Raw genomic sequence first — 25,757 nt, 5'->3', positions numbered from 1 at the left:
CCCAGGCTAGAGTGAGTGCCGTGGCATCAGCCTAGCTCACAGCAACCTCAAACTCCTGGGCTTAAGCGATCCTCCTACCTCAGCCTCCCGAGTAGCTGGGACTACAGGCATGCGCCACCATGCCCGGCTAATTTTTTCTATATATATTTTTAGTTGGCCAGATAATTTCTTTCTATTTTTAGTAGAGACGGGGTCTCGCTCTTGCTCAGGCTGGTCTCGAACTCCTGAGCTCGAGCGATCCACCCGCCTTGGCCTCCCAGAGTGCTAGGATTACAGGCATGAGCCACCGTGCCCGGCCTATTCTTATATATATATATTTCACAATACATTTTATGTCAGATAAAAACTATTCAAGAATACATGCAAATACATGCTTCCTGAAGCATTGTGTACAATAGTAAAACAAACAAAGAAAACACCCTGGAAACAAATTAAGTGTTCCTGAATAACAGAAATAGATAAACTGACAATCTCACAATATTAATAGAATATTATACATGCAGTTAAAATGAATCAACCAAATGCACATGTGTAAACAGGAATCAAGTCTAAAAATATAACAGGTTTAAAAAGCAAGTTGCAGAAGAATATTTACAGCATGCTTTTTATGTAAAAATGTTACACTGTAATTGTCTTATAAATACATACATATGTAATAAAAGAATAAAAACAAGAACTGATAGATTACAAATATACTTTAGAATAGTAGTTAACACTAGAGAGAAGAGACTGGGATCAGAGAGGGGTGCAAAACAGCTTCAACTACATCTGCAATCTTTTGAAAATTAGAAATATTTACAAAAAATAAATGTGCCCCCCCAAAAAATATAAAAATATTCTCTCTCTTTCCCTCCCTAAAACACACAAACACACACAGAGAGAAAAATAACAGAAAAGAAAAAAAGAATACTTTCTAGAACAAACACAACCAACAGTAGAGTAGGAAGCTACTTGCCGCTATCTCCCAAGTCAGTACATTCAACTTTGCTTAATGGAATATTATTCTTGGACTTCCCAGCCTCCAGAACTGTGAGAAGTAACTTTTGGTTGTTTCAAAGCTACCTAAACTATTTTGTTTTAGCAGCCTGAATGGACTAAGACATCTACCAAAACAAGCTGCCTCTATGTTATCATTTTAGCTAATATAATATTTCAATTATCTTCACCTGTGAAAATTATTTTCCTACTACAATTCCTTAAAAAGCCATCAACCAAATTTTTGAATCATCCCTTTTTCTAGTTATACAAAGAAATAATGCAGCTGATGTTGACAATGAAAATGTTAAATAAGATAAGGATTTTGAAAGACTGAGAATGAAGACTACACACATTTAACCAGATCTATATAAATGTGATTGTTAACTCTCCTATAAAGTTAATAGGCACAGCTAAATGTCTATGATGTTTACCTCTGAGATTAAAATTTTTAAGAATATATTAACAAAATATTCTAGCACAATTCACAAATTGTAAATTTTAATAAATTGAAAATTGCAGAAGAAAAGTCAGCACTATCAGTGAAGATTCCCATCCAGGCTTCACCTCCTTTGTGGGACTGAGAAAACAGTTTTTAAATGCAAAGATTCTATGTGCTAGTTGTAACACTGCATTTATAACAGTTCAAGCACCTGCCACTGTGCTAAGTTTATAACTTAATTTAGTTCAAGCCAGAAGTTTCAGCTATCTAGTCAAGTACTAATGGCCAGGTTACTTATCAGGCTGAAAGAGAATTTCATTCATAAAAAAAAGGTGCAGATCAAAATAAACTTGGAATCATAATGAAGAGGGGAGAGCCAATAGAAATTTAGCTTCCTTTAGCTTCTAGGCTTAGGCCTGCCTGGAAGTCCTCTTGACTTCACACAGAGATGACCCACTAGTCTATTTTTAACCATTTCTTCCCCATGCCAAAATGATTACACTGTAGTCAATCAGGGGAAAAAAATGTATCTTCAGCTGATATTACAACACATATTTTACATAATACATTCATCTTCAATTTATCTGAAGACTTATATGCAAATGAATTACAGAGGTGGAAATGCTCTTTGGGTCCATAAGCAAACAACAATGTAAGAAAACAAGGCAAATGCAATTAGATATCTGAGCCAACAGTACCCCTTTCAAGCAAAATAAAACAATGTGATGCCTGTTTCAATGACAAGACTGCATCTAAAGCAGCTGAGGGATTTGTTTTCATGCAGGGGGAAAAAGCATCCTTAAACATACAACAGGAAATACTCAACTTCAAAATAACTTTTGGGATCACAACCCATTTGTAAGTCCATTATGGAATAATTTAAAATTTTTCCCTGAAGAAGTAAGAAACCTGTCATTCACAACTTCTCCCTCTCCTCAACCAACCCTTACACACTTTAGCTGCCTCCTGTACTCCTTACCCCTTCGTGAAGCCTTCCAATTTCATCTCCTACACATCTAAACATCTAATTCATCCCCTGAATTCCCACCACCAGTGCCCTAATTCAGAGCATCATCCCTATATTACAGTAATTTTTTAATTATCCTTCTTGCCTTTAATATTGTTCTCTCAAATCCATCCTCCATATCACTACCAGGAAACACTCTTTAAAACATGTGAGCATGCTACTCACCTGCTTAAATCTCTCCAATGGCTCCCTGTCACCCACAGAATAAAGTTAAAACTCATTCATTCAACAGTTGATAGCCTATTATGACTCTTCTAAGCAGGAACTGTGCTAGGCCTAGGGATATTAATAGGGCACCATTAAAAAACTTGCATCTTTGAGACCTGGAATGATTTTTGTAAGATGAAAGTCAAAATAAATTCTTCCCAGAAAAAAATTTTCAGCATCTGAACTGCAGTTGAAATCTCCTCTATTTTAAAAGAGCCTATGACATTTTTTGAGAATCCAATGTAATTTGTGATTATTTCAAACTAAAAGTTAAAGTAAAAATTCCTTCAACTTATAGGTTCAAAAATTCTTTTAGAAATTTTTATGCTTATGACACAATGTACAGCATTAAGATCATAAAACACTGAATATACATAGTGCATTTACCACATTTAACCTAGTAAAAAACAACTACGTATTAGTGTAATATGCATACCATATTTGAAAGGCATAATTTAATTTCTCTGTAATTCAACCCTTATCACTTGTCAGGCTGCACCTAACCCCTAATTCACAAATGCTGAGGTTTAAACTATATTTTAGCATTTTTCCAGGAGTTCAAAAACAAATTCCAAAGAATGCCTAAAAACATGTATGATTTGGTAAGAATAGGATATGAATGGCAAACAAAAGACAGTCTACAATCTAGTAAGACCAGTTATATGACAAATACTTATCCTCACTAGCAAGGAAGATTTTACTTCATATATTCATTCATTCAACAAATACATTGAGTACCTTGTCTGTGCAAATCACCATTCTAAACACAAAAAAATGTAACAGTGAAAAAAAAATACTTGCCCTCATGGAACATATATTTAATAGACAATATAGTTAACAAAAGTGGTTTTGGAGTCCTAAAAATAACACTTTGTAACTGTATTAAACAATAAGTTTTTTAGACATGGTCATGTTGTTTTGATAGAGCTTTGAAAGGGAAGACTTAAAATTTTAACTTTTTCAGTTTCAAGTCTTTCAGGATTTTCTCTATGCTTAAGCAGGTAGGTCCTAGTTAGGTTAGGCATACTCTTATCTGAACCATTTATATTATGCCTCTGGGCAAGGCGCCCATGGCTCACGCCTGTAATCCTAGCACTCTGTGAGGCCAAGGCGAGGCGGGTGGATCGCTTGAGGTCAGGAGTTTGAGACCAGCCTGAGCAAGAGCAAGACCCCATCTCTACTAAAAATAGAAAGAAATTATATGGACAACTAAAAATATATACAGAAAAAATTAACTGGGCATGGTGGCGCATGCCTGTAGTCCCAGCTACTCAGGAGGCTGAGGCAGTAGGATCGATTAAGCCCAGGAGTTTGAGGTTGCTGTGAGCTAGGCTGACGCCACGGCACTCACTCTAGTCCGGGCAACACAGTGAGACTCTGCCTCAAAAAAAATAAAAATAAAAATATTATGCCTCTGAAACATATACACTACTACACAAATAAAAATTGCCAACTCTGGTAATTAAAAAAAAAAAGCTAAGTTCTTCAATTCATCCAATCCCTATTTAGCCTTTTCCCTACAACTTTCAATAAAATTAAATGGTTATTACCTAAATTTAGTAAACTATGACAAATGTTAAAGTATACCAAGTCAATCTATGTATCTTGAAACAAATGGCAGCCTAAAAAGTTTTCAACCATGTAACCCATAACAATGGATTTCTACCAGGTGGATTTCAACAAAAGTTAACTCACTGGTAGAGATACTAATAATAAATCCGCCTAAGTCTACAGTTCAAAACTCACCAGTTTACAGTTACTCCAAGGTTTCTAGATACATAATACAGCTTTAAAAAATCTACAATTTACAAAAAACTTTTCTTGGCCAGATAATTATTACCTATTTTTTTAATGAGAAAATAAAATGTTTACAATGTGCTAATGATAGTAGATAGTAACATACTTTAATAAAACAGAAAGAAAACAAATCATATACTGTATACACATATACATACATGAAAGGGGCAGGAATTTGTGCTCACTGGAATAGACATATTCTGAATATGACTGCTCCTTCCCTGCCAGCAATGCTTCTGCCAACACCACCATCAAGGTCTTGGGAAACACTCTGTTCATAATCAACATATATTGTTCAACACTACTTCTGATCAAGGAACTCATTTTACAGCAAAAGTGCAGGAATGGGCTATGGGCCTTGGAATTCATTGGTCTTACCATATACTCCATTACCTGGAAGCAGCTGGTCTAACAGTGGGCTGATGAAGTCTCAGTTACAATGCTAGTTGGAAGATCAAATCCTCAAGAATGGGGAAGAGGGGCGTGTTCTATCTCACAGGCTGCACTAAATGCAGCCAATATACAATGTTGTTTGACCCACAGCCAGAATACACAGGCCTGAGAATCAAAGGGTAGAAGTAGAAGTGGTTCTTGTCAACCATTAGCCCTAAAAACCCCATTAACATAAGTTTTGCTTCCAGTACCTACAACTTTGATATCTGCTGGTTTAGAGGCCTTGGTTCCCAAGGAAGGAATGATTCCACCAAGTTCCACTGAACTGGAAGTGGAAACTGCCTCATGATCACTGCCTCCAAGCCACTAATGCAGGATTTCTCAACCTTGGCACTACTGACATTTTTGGACTAGATTAATGCTCTGCTACCGGGGCTGTCCTGAGCATTGTAGGATGCTTGGTAGCATCCCTGGCCTCTACCTACTAGATGTCAGTGGCACTCCCTCCCAAAGTTGTAACAATTAAAAATCTCTCCAGACATGGCCAAATGTCCCCTGGAAGGCAAAAGTGTCCCCAGTTAAGAACCACTGCACTACATCAACAAAGAAGGGGGTTACTCTCTTAGCTGATGTAATCATCCTGATTACCCAGGTGATACTGGATTATGGCAAAATAAGGGGACAGGAACTTTGAGGATTCCCTGAAATTTGCTCTAAACTGACATGCCTAAGAGCAAAATTTAATGGAAAACTACAGCCACTCACACATACATGAAACAGAACCACTGAGGATTCACATTCTTTACTAATGAAGGTTTGGGTTACCCCACCAGCTGAGTTCCTGAATAAGGGCAAAGGAAACACAGAATGGGTAGAAGAAAGTACTTATATATATGAAATACAATCTCTTAATCAGTTACAGAAGCAAGGTCTACAGCAGCTATATATATTTTCTTCCTTATTATGGGGGTAAGAGGAGTGAGTGTATAAACCAATTTCTTCTCTCTTCTCAATGTTATACAATCTTTATTAGTAAAGGTTAATTTTACAATTTAGTCTTTAGGTAACAGGATATTCAGATAGGACTATGAATCTGAGGCATAATTAACATAGATTAGAAATGGACAGTGTGAATGTCACCCAGAAACAGATACAATGAATATTGGGACTTTGCTCCTCATTTTGGGAAGAGGGTAAGAGGACAACTTCACTTTTACAAATAACATTTTTTGTCTTCTTACGGAAAAGTTAGAGTGTTTTTTTTTTCTTGTACAGAAGATGACATACCTGTATAAAGGCATGTAGGGCTGCTGAGTAGCCAAAGGGGCAGACTGTGCCAATTACTAAACTGTTGTCTCTCATTTTCAAACTCATCCTTCTATCCTTCATTTTCTGATAGTGGGCCTACTGTGCAAACTATATTTCTCCTCTGTCAGCTGGCTGTTTGTTAAGGCTCTGCCAAGTGGATACTAAAGAGATACTGGAAGACTAGAAGAGGGACAAAGGACTTGATCCTTCCTATTTGCTTCTTGTTCCTGTCAGCATCACCCCAGCTGAAATTTTCTATATAGTCTAATAATATGAAGATGCCTTACATGTATTCCAGCTTCTAGAGGTCAAGTAGAAAACTAAACTGTCAAATATTTTTAGCTGACTTCTATGAGGTACAATCAAAATTTTCCTTAAAAAAATCTATGGCCCAGGCCAGGCGCAGTGGTTCACGCCTGTAATCCTAGCACTCTGGGAGGCCGAGGCGGGCGGATTGTTTGAGCTCAGGTGTTCGAGACCAGCCTGAGCAAGAGCAAGACCCTGTCTCTACTAAAAATAGAAAAGAAATTAGATGGACAACTAAAAAAATACATATATATAATTAGTCGGGCATGGTGGCGCATGCCTGTACTCCCAGCTACTCAGGAGGCTGAGGCAGTAGGATCGCTTGAGCTCAGGAGTTTGAGGTTGCTGTGAGCTAGGCTGATGCCGCGGCACTCTAGTCAGGGCAACTGAGTGAGACTCTGGTTAAAAAAAAAAAAAAAAAATCTATGGCCTATCTAAAAATCAAAATCAATAAACAAAATCTATACATTAGCAACAACTAGAAATTGAAACTAAAAAACAATGCCTGTTAAAATGGCAATCCTCCCAAAACTTATCTATAGATTCAACACAATCCCTCTCAAAACAGGCTTTTTTATAGAAATTTACAAGCGGATCCTAAGCCATACAAGGATATACAAAAGATCTAGACTAGCCAAAACAATTCTCAGAAAGAACAAAGTCGGAGAACTTACACTACCTGACTTTGTATTTTACTATAAAGCTACCATAATCAAGACCATGGGTACTGGCATAACAACAGGCACACAGCACAAGTATAAAAACTAACAAAAAATGAGTCACAGACCTAGTGCAAAACCTAAAACAATAAAATTTCTACAAGAAAAATAGGAGAAATGTTTGTGACCTTACATTAGACAAAGGTATCTTAGATAAAACAGTAAGACAGTCCATTTTTTTAAAAACTGATCAATTTGACTTCAGAAAAATTAAAAACATCTGCTTTTGAAAGAATTTGAGAACAAAAAGCAAGCCAAAAACTGGGAGAAAATATTTGCAAATAACATTATCTGATAAAGGACTTGTATTCCATATATATTACAAATTCTCAAAACAATAATAAATACCAGTTTTTTAAAAATCGGCAAAAAGATGTGAACATACATTTCACCAATGGAAATATTCAGATGGTAAATAAGTCCATGAAAAGATGCTCATTATCATTACTCGTTAGAGAAATGCAAATCAAAACACGATGAGATACCACTTCACACCCACTAGGGTGGCTATACTTAAAAAAAAAAAGAAAAGAAAAGTGTTGACGAGGATGTGGACCAACTGGAACTCTCATATACCACTGTACAATGGTACAATCACTGTGGAAAACAGCTTGGCAGCCTCTTAAAAAGTTACAGGATGTACTACCTATAACATGTACACCATGTAACCTAGCCATTTCTACTTATTTACTCAAGAGAAATTAAAGCATATGTCCAAAGTCATGTGCGTGAATCTTAGAGGTAACTATTTGTAATGGCTAAAATTTGGGTTGTCTCCAGTTATCTATCAACAGGTGAATGGATAAGCAATGCATACTATATCCATTGAGACAATAACAGCTCAATGGTTGCCTAGGGATGGGAAGGTGGGAGGTACAGATTATAAGGCAGCTAAAAGAAACTTTTGCGAGTAATATAAGTTCATTATCTTGACTGTGGCGATGGTATTGATGGTATCACAGATTTATATGTATATCAAATCTCACCAGAGTTAAATATGTGCAGTTTATTTATTGTATGGTAATTTTACCTTAATATATAAGCTGTAGAAATTCTATCATAGAAGAACAAAAAGCGATAAAGTTCCCAAAAACAGAAAAAAAAGGCAATATTCTTATATATGTACTCATATACTTACCCAACTGAGTGCTCTTCATTATTTTCTACAGTTTTGTACATCAACTTGAGACATATTCCTTCTGCCTAAAAAACTTCCTTTAGTAATCTTAAAGTGCGTGTCTGTTGGTAATAAATTCTCCCAGCTTTTGTTTGTCTAAAAATGTCTTCATTTCACCTTCATGTCCGAAGGATGTTTCTGCTGGGAACAGAATTCTAGTGTGGCAGTTTTTTTTTCCAACACTTTAAAAATGTCTTTCTGTTATTTCCCAGTTTCCAAAGCTGTGTTTAAAAGTCAGCCACCAGTTGTATTATATTGTTCCTTAGAAAGCAATGCTTTTTTTTTTTCCTTCCGTCTGCTTTTAAGAGTTTCTCTTTGTTTCTAGTTTTCAACAGTTCAATTAAGATATGGCTAAGTGTACTTTTCTTTGTATTTCTCTTGCTTACGGTTTGCTAAACTACTTGAATCTATGGGTTGATATCTTTCCTCAGTTTTGGAAAATATTTTACTATTATCTCTCAAACTACCACACTAATCTCTCTTCTCTACTTCTGAGTCTCCAATTACACATTAGACTTTTTACTAGTGTTCTACATATCTTCCACATTAGGAGGTGTTCTACTTTTTTTTCCTCCTAGGTTTTCATTTGGATATTTTCTACTGACCTATCTACATGTTCTCTAGTCTTAATTGTAGGATGTTTGTTGTGGTAATAGTGAGGAGGATTTTGTTTGTCTTGTTTTGTTTTTTAATGTGCCAGGCTCTGGGAATACAGCAGTGGACAAAACAGACATAGTCCTTGCACTCATGGAACTAAAATAGTATATACCCAACTGACTTTTTTTTTTTTTTTTTTTAGAACAACGAAGAGTAGGACAAGGGGTGGAATGAAGTCCTAGAGAGTCCTGCACCAAAGTCTTCTAATCAAATTAGAAATGAAACACCTTAAGCAATCAATATTGTGTTTTTTACTCCTAGAATGTCCATTTGGTTTCTTTCTATAGATTCTAATTCTCTATGGAAATTCACATCCATTTTGTCCATCTTTTCCTCTACTTTCTTTAGTATATTATAGTTATTTAAAGTCCTTGTATGGGCTGGGCATGGTGGCTCATGCCTGTAATCCTAGCACTCTGGGAGGCCAAGGGGGGAGGATCACCTGAGGTCAGGAGTTCGAGACCAGCCTGAGCAAGAGCAAGACCCCATCTCTACTAAAAACAAAAATAAATTAGATGGGCAACTAAAAATAGGAAAAAAATTAGCCAGGTGTGGTGGCACGCTCCTGTAGTCTCAACTATTTGGGAGGCTGGGGCAGGAGGATTGCTTGAGCCCAGGAGTTTAAGGTTGCTATGAGCTAGGCTAACACCACAGCACTCCAGCCTCGGCGACAGAATAAGACTGTTTCAAAAAAATAAAATAACATAAAAAAAATAAAGTCCTTGTCTGCTAACTTCAATTTTCGGAGTCTGCTTCTATAGTTTCTTTTTTCTTCTTGAATATGTATCACATTTTTCTACCTTTTCACATCTCTAGCAATTGTTAATTGTATGCCAGCTATCGCAAATGAAAGAACCTTAGAAACTCCAGAATATAATTTCCCAGTGAGAGTTCTCTATTTCCTCTATTAGGCAAAGGGGATAAGAGAGTCTGATCATCTCAATCCAATCAGGAATTTAACTGGGCCAGGCCTATGCAGTTTTATTAAGACTCAGTTCACTTCTGGTTCATCTTTTTTCTTCAGTTTGTGGCCAGAATCAGCAAATGTCAGCAATCCTCTGCTCAGCTCCAAGGGTCTCTTCTGTCTCTGGAATTTTAACTCATCTAGTCCTTATTACTTCCATAGCCCTCCAGTATTTTTTAGAATACTGATTATTAAAGTTCACCCAGTTCTGGTTTGTTTTTTTTAACTTGTTGCAGCGGTATAGATGATTGTATTATGAGCTACTAAATACTACCCAAAAGTTAAATTCTGCCTGCATATCATACAATGTTTTTTAACCAGCTTTATATCAAAATGACCTGGGGAGATTTTTAAAACTACCATCCATTGTCCACACCTCTAGAACTCAAACGATTAATGGAGCCAGGAAATCTGTACTTTTTAAAAGAGTCTTAAGTGATCTGGTAAAGCTGGCATTTCTAAAGAAACTAACGTGCCTATGCCAGTTGTTCTTCCTCTCCCCTCCGCCAAAGCTCAGTATTTATAAGGAGATTTAAGAAAGAATACGCACTATACACAATGGAAAAATTGATAGAAGAGCAATTAAAAGTTCAGGATAACTAGAGACTTTAAAAAAATATTAGGACCAAGAATATGAGGAAGGAAGGACAAGAACCGCTAGAGTCCACAGTATAATACTCACAGGTGATTAAAAGCAGAACTATTCAACTCGATTTTACTTCTAATTATTCTAGCAGAAAACAAAATGATCTTCAAATTTGAAAAAGAACATATGGAGAGTCATCAGAACTCTTAGATAAGGAATGCACAGCCCAACTACCTGCTTTATCTGAATTCAAGTCTACATGAATTAATCCAAAGGTAAAGATAAAAACTTGGGAATGTGATAAGGGAAATGGTGTCAATGAACTTTGGGAAGTCAAAAAAAGTAGAAAGGAACCAGACTGACAATGAGAAAATGTTGCTGCAATTATCAAAATGCAGGAGTGGGTAAAGATGAAAAGGTGATTTTAGTACTATGGACTTAATTTAATGTCAACATACAGATAATTCTAAGACTGATTATTATGTAGATGACCTGTGTTAGCACTTATGCAGGGAAGCAGCATTTACTAATGAGATCTTCCTTGTGTAAAGTACTTTTGCTTTCCAGTTTAGAGTTTACAAAGTACCCTCACACATACTACGTCATATCTTTTTTTTTTTTTTTTTTTTTGAGATAAGGTCTTGCTCTGTCACCGGGGCTAAAATACAGTGGCATGATCATAGCTCACTACAACCTCAATCTCCTGGGCTCAAGCAATCCTCCTGCCTCTGTCTCCCGATTAGCTGGGATTTACAGGCATACACCACCATGCCCAGCTAATTTTTCTATTTTTTGTACAGACACAGCCTCACTATGTTGCTTAGGCTGGTCCTGAACTCCTGATGTCAAGCAATCCTCCCGCCTCAGCCTCCCAAAGTGCTGGGATTACAGGCATGAGCCACTGCACTGGCCTTACCTCATATCTTTGATTCTCATAGATCCCTACCAAAAAGAGGAGGTAGCATTTATGTCCCCTTCACAACCTGCATATTCTTCAACATATTAGGAATTTACAGCTCAGACAGCCTGACTTTCTCAGGTTAACTCACTCTAGTAGAAAAGGAGGACTCAATGTCAAGTTTTTTGATTAGTAATTGAGTTCTGTTTTTATATCACACAGCTCCTTAAAGTCACCATGAGTTAAGAGTAAGTCATGCTGAAATGATATATGGGATTACTTCAAAATAATAGAGAGGCAGTAAGCAGGAAATGGGTAAGAATGTGGATGAAGACAGACTGAGTAGAATCTGGGTAATGAATACATGGGGATTAATTTAGAATCATCTCTCTACTTTTATGTTTGAAACTTTTCCTAATAAAACTTCAAAAACACACACACAAAAACACTAATTAATATTTTTGATAGGTTTACTCTGCACTGGTAATCAGACGACTACCCAAAATATAGTGTATCTGAAGCTCAACATTTTTAAGCCATTTAAGTTTCATATAATACCCTTGTATACAATATTGAAAGAAGAGATGAAAAATGGTATGCCTCAGTACTGAACACTATTGCCCCAAAAGGAAAACAGCTAGCATAGTGAGATGTCTTGAAAACACATCCTTTGAGACATGGTTGAAGAATGAATGAAATTTTTCTGGGTAGGAGAAGGAAAATCCAGGGAATACTTAAAATGTCTTCAAATGTTTTTAAAGTAAAGGGACAAACTTATTCTGTCAAACTATAGACAGCAGAATTAGAAACAATGAATAAGAGACGCAGGAAGGCCAAATTCTAAATTTTCTACCCACTCTTCCTTAAGGCTCATGACTCATGAGTACTCACTAACAAACCTTGTCATAGTCACCTACCAATTTTCCAGATATTTTTCCTTCATTAAAAAAAAAAAAAGCCGGCTCCTAGCAGTTTTCTCCTCTACCCTACATCTACCACGATTCAAGTATCATCTAGGTTAGGGCTGCCTTGAAACTCTAAAAATCACAGACCTGTTAAGGAGATGTGGGCAGTTCATGGTTCCCTCTCATCTAGACAGTGCTAAAGGCACGGTAACAAGTTGTTGTACTTTAATCATCATGATATTATATTTACCTCATTTAGATTCTACTCTTATGCTAACCTTACACTGCTACAAATCGAGATTTTAATATATATATATTATTTTTTCTTAAGAGACAGGGTCTCGCTCTGTAGTCCAGGCAAAGTGCAGTGGTGGGATCATAGCTCACTGTAACCTTTACCTCCTAGGCTCAAGGGATCCTCCCACCTCAGTCTCCCAAGTAGCTAGGACCACAGGTGCATACCACTACACCCAGCTAATTTTTTAAAAAATTTTTTTTGTACAGACAGGGTCTCACTATGTTGCACAGGCTGGTCTCAAACTCCTCGCATCAACTGATCCTCCTACCTTGGGCTCCCAAAGTGCTGGGAGTACAGGCGAGAGCCACCTCACCTGGCCATATTTCTTACCTAGACACAGTCTAGTCACATTTTATATTTTTAGGTAACACTTATTTACTTTGTTATTGACTATTTTTCTGATTACAAAAATACATGTTCAGGGTAGAAAATTCAAAATTTTAAAAATATTAGGAAAAAGGGCTGGGCACAGTGGCTTACGCCTATAATCCTAGCATGCTGGAAGGCCAAGGTGGGAGGATCACTTGGGGTCAGGAGTTTGAGACCAGCCTGAGCAGGAGTGAGACCCCATCTTCTACTAAAAATAGAAAAAATTAGACGGGTATGGTGGCACATGCCTGTAGTCCCAGCTACACGGGAGGCTGAGGCAAGAGGATAGCTTGAACTCAGGAGTTGGAGGTTACAGTGAGCTCTGATGATGCCACAGCACTCTACCCTGGGCGACAGAGTAAGACTGTCTCAAAAAAAGGAGAAAAAATTAAAATTATATATAATCTCTTAAAATTTTAAATAATGTAAAATAAAATGTAATTATATGGAAAGTGCTCACATTATATTAAAAGAAGAGATTATAAAGCAATGTATCTCATTCAATTCCAGCAACCTAACAATACCAACATTTTTTGAGCTCCTGTTGTGCCAGAAACTATGTCACGTAAGCTTTACATATATTTCCTTACTTAAATCTCACAACCACCTCTGTGAAACAGGTGCTATTATTGACCCTATTTTACAAGTAAAAAAACTGAAGCTTGAAGAATTAACTTGGTCAAGGGCTAAGAAACAATAGGAGAGAACAGAAATTCAAACCCAGGTGGTCTAATTTGAAAATCAGCACACTTAATCACATATACCAAAATTTAAAAAATGGTTCTGATTATTTATTTTTTATGATTTTACCACATATTCCATATTTCTAGAATATGAATTGCTACTTTGTTGTTTTTTTTTTTTTTGAGACAGAGTCTCGCTCTGTTGCCCAGGCTAGAGTGAGTGCCGTGGCGTCAGCCTAGCTCACAGCAACCTCAAACTCCTGGGCTTAAGCGATCCTCCTGCCTCAGCCTCCCGAGTAGCTGGGACTACAGGCATGCGCCACCATGCCCAGCTCATTTTTTTCTATATATATTTTTAGTTGGCCAGATAATTTCTATTTTTTTTTTAGTAGAGACGGGGTCTCACTATTGCTCAGGCTGGTCTCAAACTCCTGATCTCGAGCAATCCACCCTCCTCGGCCTCCCAGAGTGCTAGGATTACAGGCGTGAGCCACCGCACCCGGCCGCTACTTTGTTTTTTAATGTCCAAGTAGAGGTTAGACAATCGTCTGTCAGGGCTATTGCAGAAGTAGGACTTAAATAATTTCAGATACCTTCTAACTAGGGATCTGTGAACTAATTAGTGACTAAAATTATTTTTTCAGTCAGAGGACTGACTAAAATACAAAATCAATATATTTTAAGAATTATGAAAATTTTGAACTGCCAGATTATATTCTCCTCTTTTACAGATGACAAAACAGCCTCAGAATTCAGGAGATTTACACAACACCACAAAGGTAGTTGTGTCAGGGGAAAAACTAGAGATCAGGTCTTCATTGATCTTGGTTGTAAACATTTGACCAAAACAAAACCTACTACCTCTCCCATTCTCTACAGCAAATTCACTTATCAGAGGCCAAAACTGAAACATAACAGGAAATATAAATGCTTCTCTTTTTTTCTCCCTCAATTACCCAAAAGGAAGAAGAAACTGGCCTGGAACATAGAGGCACAACATTTTCCCAGCCCCAAGGTGGTATGGAAATAAAAGGCATTGGTACAAACTGGAGAGGAGAAAAGATACTCTGAAAGACAAGATGAAAGATTTGAGAGTTGTTACAGGGTAAAAGAAAAATTAAAAAAGTAGATATAATAAGTTAAAAGAAAACACCCAGGAATCTAATAGGAGAAGACATTCAAATATTATCAGAGTTAAAAAGGTTGCCTCAAATTTAATCGAACTCCAAGTAAAATATTTTTAGAGTATGAAAACCAACTTTACAAAACTGGACTGTGCATTGCCAAGATAAAAGAATGAAATACATAATCTCATATTTATAACTGCATTTATACTCCTATTGGTGTCTCACAAATCCCATTCTCTCACCTTAATAATTCAACTTTCCTCAACAAAAATCTAGAGTTCAAAACAATATTACAAAACTAAATAAAAACGAAACAATGTTATAACTTCTAGCAGCCAAGAAGCTTTGAAAAGTTGATAAGGAGAATGATACATAATGAAATCAAGGATAAGTTTAAAACTTATGTCTATTTCTAACATATAACCAACCTAAAATGATTGATACTCTAATATGAACAAAAAAGGTAAAATGTAACATACCATCTTTGAAGCAATACATCCCTCATTTTACATATCTGTTCACAAAGTTTAGACTTTTATAAAGCTCTATTTATTGAAAAGCTACTGATTTAATGATTAAGATAACCACACTCTAGTTTAAACTCTGTTAATTACATACCATATGATTATGAACAGATTGCTTTGCCTCTTTAATTTTATTTCTTCTCATGCAGAGAAAAAAATCACCAAACTATAAAGAATAGAAAAAAATACTGCACAGATGGTAATACATTTTATGACTATTTATACCTTCCTTTCATCTAAAATATTCATACCTAGGACATTAAACAAACCCATCATGTGAGTAGGACAGGTTATCATCCCCATTTTACAGATGAAAATGTAGAAAACTGATGATCAGAGAGGGTAAGTGACTTGCCCAAGGCCACACTGGCAGTTTCACAGTCAAGAGCTTTTTCCTTTACTATCTAGTATGCTGCCCTCACAAATTTGAGGTGGTAAGTTTTTTCTCATGCCCAAATTACTATGAAGACTACCCAAAAAAATCTGTCAACAATTAAACAGAAAAGGGTCATTTGAGATTGTTATGAGACATAACTACCCAAAAGTTCATTAACTGGGTATAAAATAATGATTAAAAATACATTAAATAAAAGTCCTTAAAAGCAAGTTTCTTGAAGTCCTGCTATTTACTATATTTACTTCATGCCTCTTGCACTAGATATACCACCCTGCAGGGGATGGTGGGATAGTGAAGTGGAATGGAGAAAGGATTTCATCAGGAAAAGTTAAGTAAGTTCTCTGAAATTCAATAGGGCAAGACACTCAAAGATATAAAATATGAATAAGGGCAGGCAACAGCTTGTAGGCTGTAGCAGCAATCCTAAACCAAACCAAATGAGTGCCAGACTGCGGTTTAAAGAAATTTTGCAATCTAGAAGTTTGCACCTCAAACTTCTAGTTATTGCTACTGCAAAATAATTAGTACCATTTATCTTAAGAGTACATAAAATTTTTAGAACATAATTCTAATTCTTCATTATAATAAGATGGAACTCCACATTAGCTTGGAGCTTTCTTCTCTTAGCAGAAACTCTTTCTTTTGACGGTACAGTCAATGGCTCAAAAGCCACTCAGTTATATTTGAAGAATAAAAACATATCACAAGCATAAACATTTGAAGTGGTCAAATATACAGTCAACTGCACCCACTTTAAGAGACTTTAGTGAGAGTACTATCAATATCAATTATAATTTATATTCTATAATGTTAAAATTTTCTTCAGCACAACTCTAAGAGTGCTCTGTTGACTGAAGGCTCTACCCACATAGTATGATACAGAAATTTGCAAGCTGCTGAAACTTTAAACTTAATTCAGTCACTACAATGTAAAACTTTTCTATTCTTCAAGGTCAAAGGAATTTTGTCTTATCTTTCCCTCCTACCTCCAAGAAAATGGGGTATTCTAATAGATGTCAGATGAAACAAGCCAATGCTTTTATAAACACAAGTCAATCCTCTGCAAAGAAATAGCTTAAGATGCTCATATTCTGCTTCAGTATTGATTCTAAGCCTTTTAACAGTTTAAACTGACCACAAATGTCCCCTTCTACTTCTACCTCCTTAAATTTCCTTTTAAAAAAAAAAAGAGCCTTCCCATACCTGTCCCTTGTCACATATATATATATATATATATAATTAATAATAAATATAAGGCCGGGTGCGGTGGCTCACGCCTGTAATCCTAGCACTCTGGGAGGCTGAGGCGGGCGGATCGTTTGAGCTCAGGAGATCGAGACCAGCCTGAGCAAGAGCAAGACTCCGTCTCTACTAAAACATAGAAAGAAATTATATGGACAGCTAAAAATATATTTAGAAAAATGAGCTGGGCATGGTGGCGCATGCCTGTAGTCCCAGCTACTTGGGAGGCTGAGGCAGTAGGATTGCTTAAGCCCAGGAGTTTGAGGTTGCTGTGAGCTAGGCTGATGCCACGGCACTCACTCTAGTCTGGGCAACAGAGCGAGACTCTGTCTCAAAAAAAAATAAAATAAAATAAATAAATAATGTATATATATACACACATACCTCCAATGAAGAATAGACTGAGGCCTAAGGAACACATGTACAAAACATATTTTTAATTAATAAACTGCTTATCCCTAAAAGCATGTTGTTTCATGAAACAATATAGAGTCTACAAAGAACCCCACAACAGCAAATTTGAAGGTTAAAACAAAAATGCCCCATAGCCATCTGAGTAATTTCAAGAACAAAAATATAAAAATAAAGTATGCTTACTACTATATCACTAAACTTCCATTTTTAAGGACAAAATTCTCCATGTTAAACACATTTTTTTATAAAGTAGATTTAAGAAAAGAATCTAATTTCCTAATGATCAAAAAAATCAAATAAAAATAGTATAAAAACTGGATATTTAAAATAAAATGTAACAACATTGCCGGCCCAATTTAGCAATCACAGCACCTTATGACATTTTACTACACTTCCTAATCAGATGATAAAGAAAACAGACCAAACCCATGATATGTTACATAAGGATGTTATCAGTACCCTAAATATTTGTTAATAAATGCAAAAAAGGTATATATTGGCCAAGGTACATACAAGGGAATGTCCAGAGACTAGTCATTCTCTCTTACTTGGTGAAAACACAATAATCAATAAGCTGTAAAGAAGATGTATAAATTTTATATTTGAGGCCGGGCACGGTGGCTCACGCCTGTAATCCTAGCACTCTGGGAGGCCAAGGCGGGCGGATTGTTTGAGCTCAGGAGTTCAAGACCAGCCTGAGCAAGAACGAGACCCCGTCTCTACTAAAAATAGAAAGAAATTATATGGACAGCTAAAAATATATATAGAAAAAATTAGCCGGGCATGGTGGCGCATGCCTGTAGTCCCAGCTACTCGGGACGCTGAGGCAGTAGGATCGCTTGAGCCCAGGAGTTTGAGGTTGCTGTGAGCTAGGCTGACGCCACGGCACTCACTCTAGCCCGGGCAACACAGTGAGACTCTGTCTCAAAAAAAAATTTATATTTGAATAATTTCAGACTTTTCAAAGTGCTTCACAGTCATGATCTTATCAGACCATTGCAAAAATTTCCTTATGTAGAGACTCTGTCATTAACAGTAACTGATAAATCCAAGATTACAAGGTAGTTAATTAGATCTGAAACCTGATTCAAAAAATATGTTTACTCTATGAGAGGAAATATAAATATAAGTTCCTCCTTTAAGCTCACTTTTTTTTTTTAACCCATTGCTGGTTAAAATATCACTTAACTTATAAAATCTAGGCCATTACAAACATGGAAGTAAAATACAGTTGTTTACATTTAAAACAAAGCCAAAATTACCACTTTTTAGCCAGTCTACCCTTCAACCAGGAATTATATGAAAAACATTCCATCAATGATGTTCTGTGTGCTCATAACTATGCAGGGCACTGGAGTGTGTACAAGAGAATTCTAATGCGGCTTCTTGCTTTTCAGAAAGTTTACACTCTATTTGATAAAAAGACAAGAGAAAAGAAAACAAAGCTAAGCTGTGTTCAACCAACACTCCTAAGGTAAGAAACCTTACAGTGTAGTTCTATAAAACCTCAGGTGACAAGAATACCAAGAAGATAGCAGTGAGTTTAGCCTAAAAAGATCTCATGGAAGAAACAAATTTTGAGCTGGACATTGAAGAATGGACAGGAATTAGAAAAGCATAAAGGAGGAATTAAAGCATTCAGATAGGGACCAACATAAACCAAGGCCAAGAAGCAAGAATGAAGCATGATATATACAGAAGAGACTGGGCCCACCTGCCTGGAACATAGACGCATGCTGAGGCATAATGAGAAATAGCTTGGTAAATTAAGTGGGGTAAGTTCCCAATAGACTGTCGTGTGTCAGAACTATTAAAACATTAAAATCATTTAATATTTAAATTTGAAAGAATTTTAAAGACTTTCTAGTCAATTCTTTTTCAATAGATCGGGAAATCTAGGATGTATAAGAGCTAATGGCTAGCATAGGGACAGAGGCAATGAACAGCAGAACAAAACTTAGACCACTGTTTAGGAACTTCAATTCAGGGACAGGTAGCATGGTATAACAGAGAAGGCACATGTGTTCAAGGATCAGTGAGAACATCAACATAGTATAAGGACCTGCAAACACACATACAAGAAAGTATTGTGGGCGAGGCGTGGTGACTCACGCCTGTAATCCTAGCACTCTGGGAGGCCGAGGCAGGAGGATCGCTCGAAGATAGGAGTTTGAGACCAGCCTGAGCAAGAGCGAAACCCCATTTCTACTAAAAAATTGAAAGAAATTATCTGGACAACTAAAAATATATATAGAAAAAATTAGCCAGGCATGGTGGCACATGCCTGTAATCCCAGCTACTCTGGAGGCTGAGGCAGAAGGATTGCTTGAGCCCAGGAGTTTGAGGTTGCTGTGAGCTAGGCTGACTCCATGGCACTCTAGCCAGGGCAAAAGAGCGAGACTCTGTCTCAAAAAACAATTAAAAAAAAAAAAAAGAAAGTATTATGTCTTGGGAACTAGAAGAGACTGGTTCCAGGGGTAGCGGAACATCATAGTGGCCTTACAATTGAACAAAGACCACTACATTTTGCCAGAAGGAATCATTTTCAAGAAAGCAGCAATCCAGGAGGAAATCAGAGGCAGAAGCTAATTTTCAGAGTTATAAAGGAAACAGTAGAGGCAGCAGGTATCTGGCAACAAAAGGAAGAAAAGGATTGGTCCACAGAGAGAAGCTGCAAAATGAAGTAAATGTTTGATTTCGAAGAGAAAAGAAATCTAAGTAAATTTGAAGGTAAAAAGGAAGAAGCTCATGTAAAGACTAAATCAGATCCTAGACAAGATGGGGAGCGGAAGGGGGTGCAGAAAACTAATTGAGGACCAGCTGGAGGAAATTTTTAAAAAACATGAGTTCTAAAATAAAGCATAAGCATTATTTCTCACTACAAAATATCCCTCGCCATAAAGGAGTATTCATCTTCAACTTATTATAAGGCCTTATAAAAACTGCAGACCAGGTTTTAAGAATGAGCCTAGGAGATTTTTTTAAAAATCCAAAATAGCTTCAAAGTTTTATAAATCTGACTATTTGGCCAATTAGCATATGCTTTGTAACTCCAAAGACATTTGCCAATCATTTTATACTGTGAATTTTACACCATATATTTAAAGGATATTCCAAAGTAACATTCAATGTATAAGAATAACCAATAGGCTATTATGAATTTTAAAAATCAGTTTATGCTATAATGTTCTTTAAAATGTTATTTTTTTGGCTTTTATATATTGCTTTTGCTTGACCAGATATGGAAAATATAATTGCTTTAAATGAAGATATTTACAACATATCATTTGGGATGACTTTCAATTTCTTTTTTAAAAAAACAAACTTCAAATATCCGTATTTTCCCCTTACTTCCTTTCAGAAATAAAGCTCTACAGGGACTGGTGGGGTAACAGAGCTAGGTGACATATGCAAGAAGGCTCTAATTTGTTAAGAAACTGGGTTAATGAACCAAAAGTTAAAGCTACATACCTAAAATTTGCCAGTTTCAATTTAGAAACTTACTATTTGGCACCATAAAGGCAAGTTAAGGAGAGGCACAAGACGTAACTGATACATTCAGTTTTCTGGCTGTCCACTTTTGCAACTGTAATTTCCCTAATCAAGGAGGTGATTATTTCTAAAATTGGTAACACTCATTGAACTTAGGTCATAAATTTTAGATTTAGGTACAATATCAGCAGGTTACAGGAATTTTATTTTACCCACAAGGATTTGAGCTCAACACGTCAAGATGGAACACTACCACTTCTTTTAACTGGTTCTACTGCACTAAGTTGCTAAGCAATACCCATCAGAGTTCAATATGTCCATAATTGGCAGTGGCTAGTAATGCATTTCTGCTTTAATCACAGCAAATATTAGAAGTCCAACCAAAACATCAATTCAATCATAAATACAGTTGCCATCTTTACACATGCACATGGTCCCTGGGGACTGAAGTGGTGCAACAGGCACACATCTTAGTTGTAATAAAAGAAAAGCTCAACTCTCTCTATGCCCAGTAAAACAAAGTACAGACATTATCTTCAAAATTGAAAACTTTTCTAAGTACATGAAACACTTAAGATTCTTACACAAATATCTCTCAGTACATGCAGGGATTTTCCTCTCCTCAAAAAAAAAAAAGTAAACTCTTCTAATTATATTTAATGGATTATTAAAACAAATTCTATGGGATACTTAGGAAAAGCATTCCCCTGATTGTCCAGCATTTACTACTTTTCATACTGAGGCTCTTGTTATTAGGTCTGCTGTCACTTAAACTCTCCATGCTCCACTAAAAATAGACATTTCCAACCTTAAGATAAACTCTAATTTGAATTAAACATTACTTCTATAATAAATTAACCTATATAAGTACTTTATGTTCAACACTGAAAACCCTTACACTTTTGCATCTCAAAGTCAGTGGACTTTAACCTTGTGAAAGAAAAATGTGAGGAATAATTTGTCCTATGTATCCTCTTAATTACAATGTAAGGAATATGTTTAAATGCTGTTTTAAACACTTATGTCCTTAATTATTAACAGATGGTGGGAGTGAGTTTGATTCCACAATGTACAAAACAAAGCAAACAACAAAACGGAAGGTCTTTTAACACTGGGGAAGGAAGAAGAAATATGTTCCTGAATTAGTGGGCATATAATCAGAATCATTCCTCTTTTAAAATTTAGAGAACTATCCTTTTCTGATATGGGAAACAAGCCTAAACATGAACAGGTAAGAAATAAAGAAATAAAATTAAGACATAACTGGAAAAAAATTTTTTTAAATATTAAAAATTGGGAAGAATCGTGGCACGAATCCTTTAAATTCCTATGTCCAGATAGATTATGCTGTCCACAAGGTTTACCTTTGGAGTTTTTCTATGAGGCTTTTAAATCCTTTACCCAGAGAAAGTCTTTTTTATCAAGGTTTAAATCTAATGCTATATCAATAATGCAATCTATTATATGTAGTAACATTTCACTTCATCAGATGGATTAATAGTACAATTGGTTTAGATGCCATTTGGTCTGGAAACAGAAGGATGGATGAAACAACTCCTTTAAGCCTCTGACAGTTTCATAGTTCTATTTTATCTATATAAGCTTCTTCTAAATTCCTGTGCCTATTCCTAAATAAGTTTCAGGTAGATCTGAAACACTTTGAGTCCTGTAAGGAAATGTGTATGGATCAAATAAAAGTGAAACCCTTCCCCCATCCCTTCAGCTCCCATAATCAGTTTTACGATTATATCCAGTAAACAAAATAGATTGACTTAATCTTTAAACAATTCTCTCATCACAGGAAGCCCATGGTAGAACTGCAGCTGCAAAAAACATCCCTTTAAACCATTCCCACCTACCTACAGCAATACAAAGTTAAAATAATTCCCACTGACAAAAGGCTATGTGTGCATTCATTCTGATCAGCCCCAGGATTTATTGTGTAAAACTCAGGGGATAAAAAGTCACCTCCCCGAGCTATGAAACTTTTTTTCCATCCCAAATATTCTCAATGAAAGTTCTCTTGTCAAGCAGGAGGAGAGTCAAAAACAACAAACACTAGGAGAATTATCTGCTCCAGAACCACATCCCAGCTGTCTTTCTGTTGTCAATGGCTCAGATGCAGTTTCCCACTTTCCTTTCACCCTTCTTCCCCTACTCCTCAAGATTCTCACTCAAAAAAACAATATTTACATCCTCACACCGATGGCAAGAAGTGGGGGGGGGAATGCAATCATCAAGGAAGGAAAAAAGGGGGAAATATTTCAGAACCGAGGTTTCCACTGCAAATGGCAATGAAAAAGGCAGTCTGTGTCATCGGAATATGGGGGGACGTCTGTGTGGGGCATCAAAAAGATGTGCAGTGTGTGTGTGCACTTGAGCTCTTGGGGCAGGCTGAGACCATGGAGCAAAAAGTAAGAAAACCTGTGCTTTCCCTGCTTTCTTCTACTCTTCCCCCTCCAAGAGAGGAAGCTGAAGAAACTGGGGGAGGGGCGGAATGTTACCGTTCTCCTATTGGGGGTACACAAGACAGGCCTTAGGGTTCCTTCAGTTACTCGCCTCCAGTTAGGAGACTCATGGAGGGAAGAGGGAACCCCTAGATGTTAACCCACCTCTGTTCAAAAACAGAAAAAGGAAGGGGGTAATGATTAAATCCAGATGGAGCGCCCCTGAAAGCGCCCCAGGTCACTCATCCCTATTAGCAGGCGGAAGGGCTGGGATAAAGGGGATGGAGGGTCGGAGGGGGTGGTCAGGGACAAGGCCCCACCCCCCCAACTTAGGAGGGAAGGGGAGCCCAGCTCCCAGCCGTCCCCTCCTTCCCCGCACCTCCCCCCTTGGCCACCCCCACTTATCCCCCCTTCCCTTCCTTTCCTTTCCTCCAGAGCCTCAGGCAGCCGCGGGGGAGGCGGCCGCTCCTTCCTCCCCTCACCCACTCCGTCCCCACCCCCACTCCGCTCCCACCTCCCGCCCGCCACAGGCCCATTACCTGCTCGTCGAAGCGGCTGACCACGGCCTGGACCCATTCCACCGGCCTGTGCGCGGCCATGTCCTCCCCGCGGCCGGGGGGCGGCGGAGGAAAGGGTCGGCCGGCGCCCTGGGCCGAGAAGAGGGCGGGGAGCGGGGGCTGAGGTGAAGGAAGCGAAGACGAGAGGGTCTGAGGAGTGCAGGCTCCGAACGTTCCCACGGGGGTGGGGACGAGGGGTCAGCGCCGAGCCGGGAGGGGGAGAGGGGAAGGGGGCGTTGGCAAGGAGGCTGGGGGGAGGGGGCGGGGGAAGGGGGACCCGGGGGAGGGGAGGGGGCCTCTTGGTCGCTCTCCCCACTAGCTCCGTCTCCCCACAGCCATCACAGTCCGAGACGCCGCCATGACACCCCACCGGAAGTGGGATCCTTTCCACGGCCCGGGGAGAGGGAGAGCGAGCGAGCTAGAGATTGAGAGCGCGGCTGGGAAAGAGGAGGGGGAAGCGAGAGGGAAGGGGGCCTGCCGCGCATGCGCCCGCGCCGGCCGGTTTCATTAATGAAAAAGCGAGCCCTTCTGGAGGTGACGTCACCTAACTCCTCGGGGCCGGGAGGCGCGCGTTCCCGCGCCTCTGGGCTCACCTAGACTGGCGCTGGGCACAGCCCGCCAGAGTCGAAGCTGACCCCGGAGCATCGGCTCCCATCCCCACCGCCACCTCGGGCTGCCCCTCCCCCGCCGGCCTCCGGGCGTGGATTGCTCCCAGAGTTGGAAGTTAGGGCGCCCGGGGGCTAGCATTTCTCCCTGCGCGTAGATCTCTGACACTTATCGCCCGGGGAGGCTGTGCTCAGCCCCTCTCTGCCTTAATCTCTCACAAAAAATAAGGCACACGACCTCAGATTTCCTGGTTCTTCGTAGCTACTATAGCAGGCTGAGAAGAAAGAAAGAAAAAAAAAAAAAGGTCAAGAGAGATTCAGTGATTTTTTTTTTTTAAGTGGCTTAAATACCAATGCTAGACCCAGTGGCAATCAAAATAACTCAGACTCCGGAATCCAAGCCCAGCCTTCCTCTTCTAAACTGATAGGCACTCAAGTTAATATAACTTTTGCACAGTTGATGATAGATTCAAGTTACACCATCCTCAAAAAGCCTTTAAGGGCCTCGCATACATTATTAATTCAACACATTCATCATCTCATTTAAACCTTTCAACAAACCTTCTCAATAAGTATCATTATCCTCATCTAACTGATGAATTCCGTGATTTGCCCAAGGTCACAGGGTTGACGGGTGGCAGAGGCAAGATGCAAACGTAGGTGGTTTAAGTCAAAAGACAAGAGAGACAAACTATGGCCCTCCTAACACAAAGGCCTTCCTGATGCCCCCAGTACCAGATTTGAAAGGATTGCACATGGACTTGGTTGTGCTGCTTTTTCAGGAAGAGGATTGCATCCAAAACTACAGGTGATCTGTCTATATCTGACATTGCACTTTGGGATGGGTTATTTTAAAATTTATCTTCCTCCATAAGTTTTACTTAGGCTGTTAAAATGAGTTTATACATTCTGAGCACACACTAATCAGCCAGTTAGGCCACACATAAAGATACTAACTGGGTGATAAGGCAGAATGAAACTAGAATTTTAATTTTACCACAGAAAATCCACAAAACCAATAGCTCATGTACAGAGAGATATATCCATGAGGGCAGTTTCCAATCTCTGTAGGTTGGTGATTGTCCAAAATACATATTAAATGAATGTTTTATTCTGCTAGAACAAAAGGACTGAGTTTGGACATTTCTTTGGTCCCTTATTCTTTAAGGATGTAACATGGATATTGACTGATTTCTTTTAGATGATGTCAGAATGATGACAATGCTGGAAAGAAAAGGATG

General features: G+C 38.1%; 1 protein-coding gene across 2 annotated transcripts in view; it reads right to left on the bottom strand.

Moving 5' to 3' along the window:
- The window catches only part of NF1 (neurofibromin 1), a 248,794-nt gene extending 224,459 nt beyond the window's left edge, over window positions 1–24,335 (bottom strand). For both annotated transcript variants that reach the window (XM_045525424.1, XM_045525425.1), the window contains exon 1: window positions 23,894–24,335. In XM_045525424.1, the coding sequence (XP_045381380.1) occupies window positions 23,894–23,953 (60 nt within the window). In that variant the 5' untranslated portion in view covers window positions 23,954–24,335. The remainder of the gene's footprint in view (window positions 1–23,893) is intronic.
- Between the last annotated feature and the right edge of the window lie 1,422 nt (window positions 24,336–25,757).

This window comes from Lemur catta, chromosome 15 (genome assembly GCF_020740605.2).
Source record: "Lemur catta isolate mLemCat1 chromosome 15, mLemCat1.pri, whole genome shotgun sequence".
NCBI lineage: Eukaryota > Metazoa > Chordata > Mammalia > Primates > Lemuridae > Lemur > Lemur catta.
Note: the sequence above shows the minus strand (reverse complement) of the source record. Positions and strands in the feature narration are given on the sequence as shown.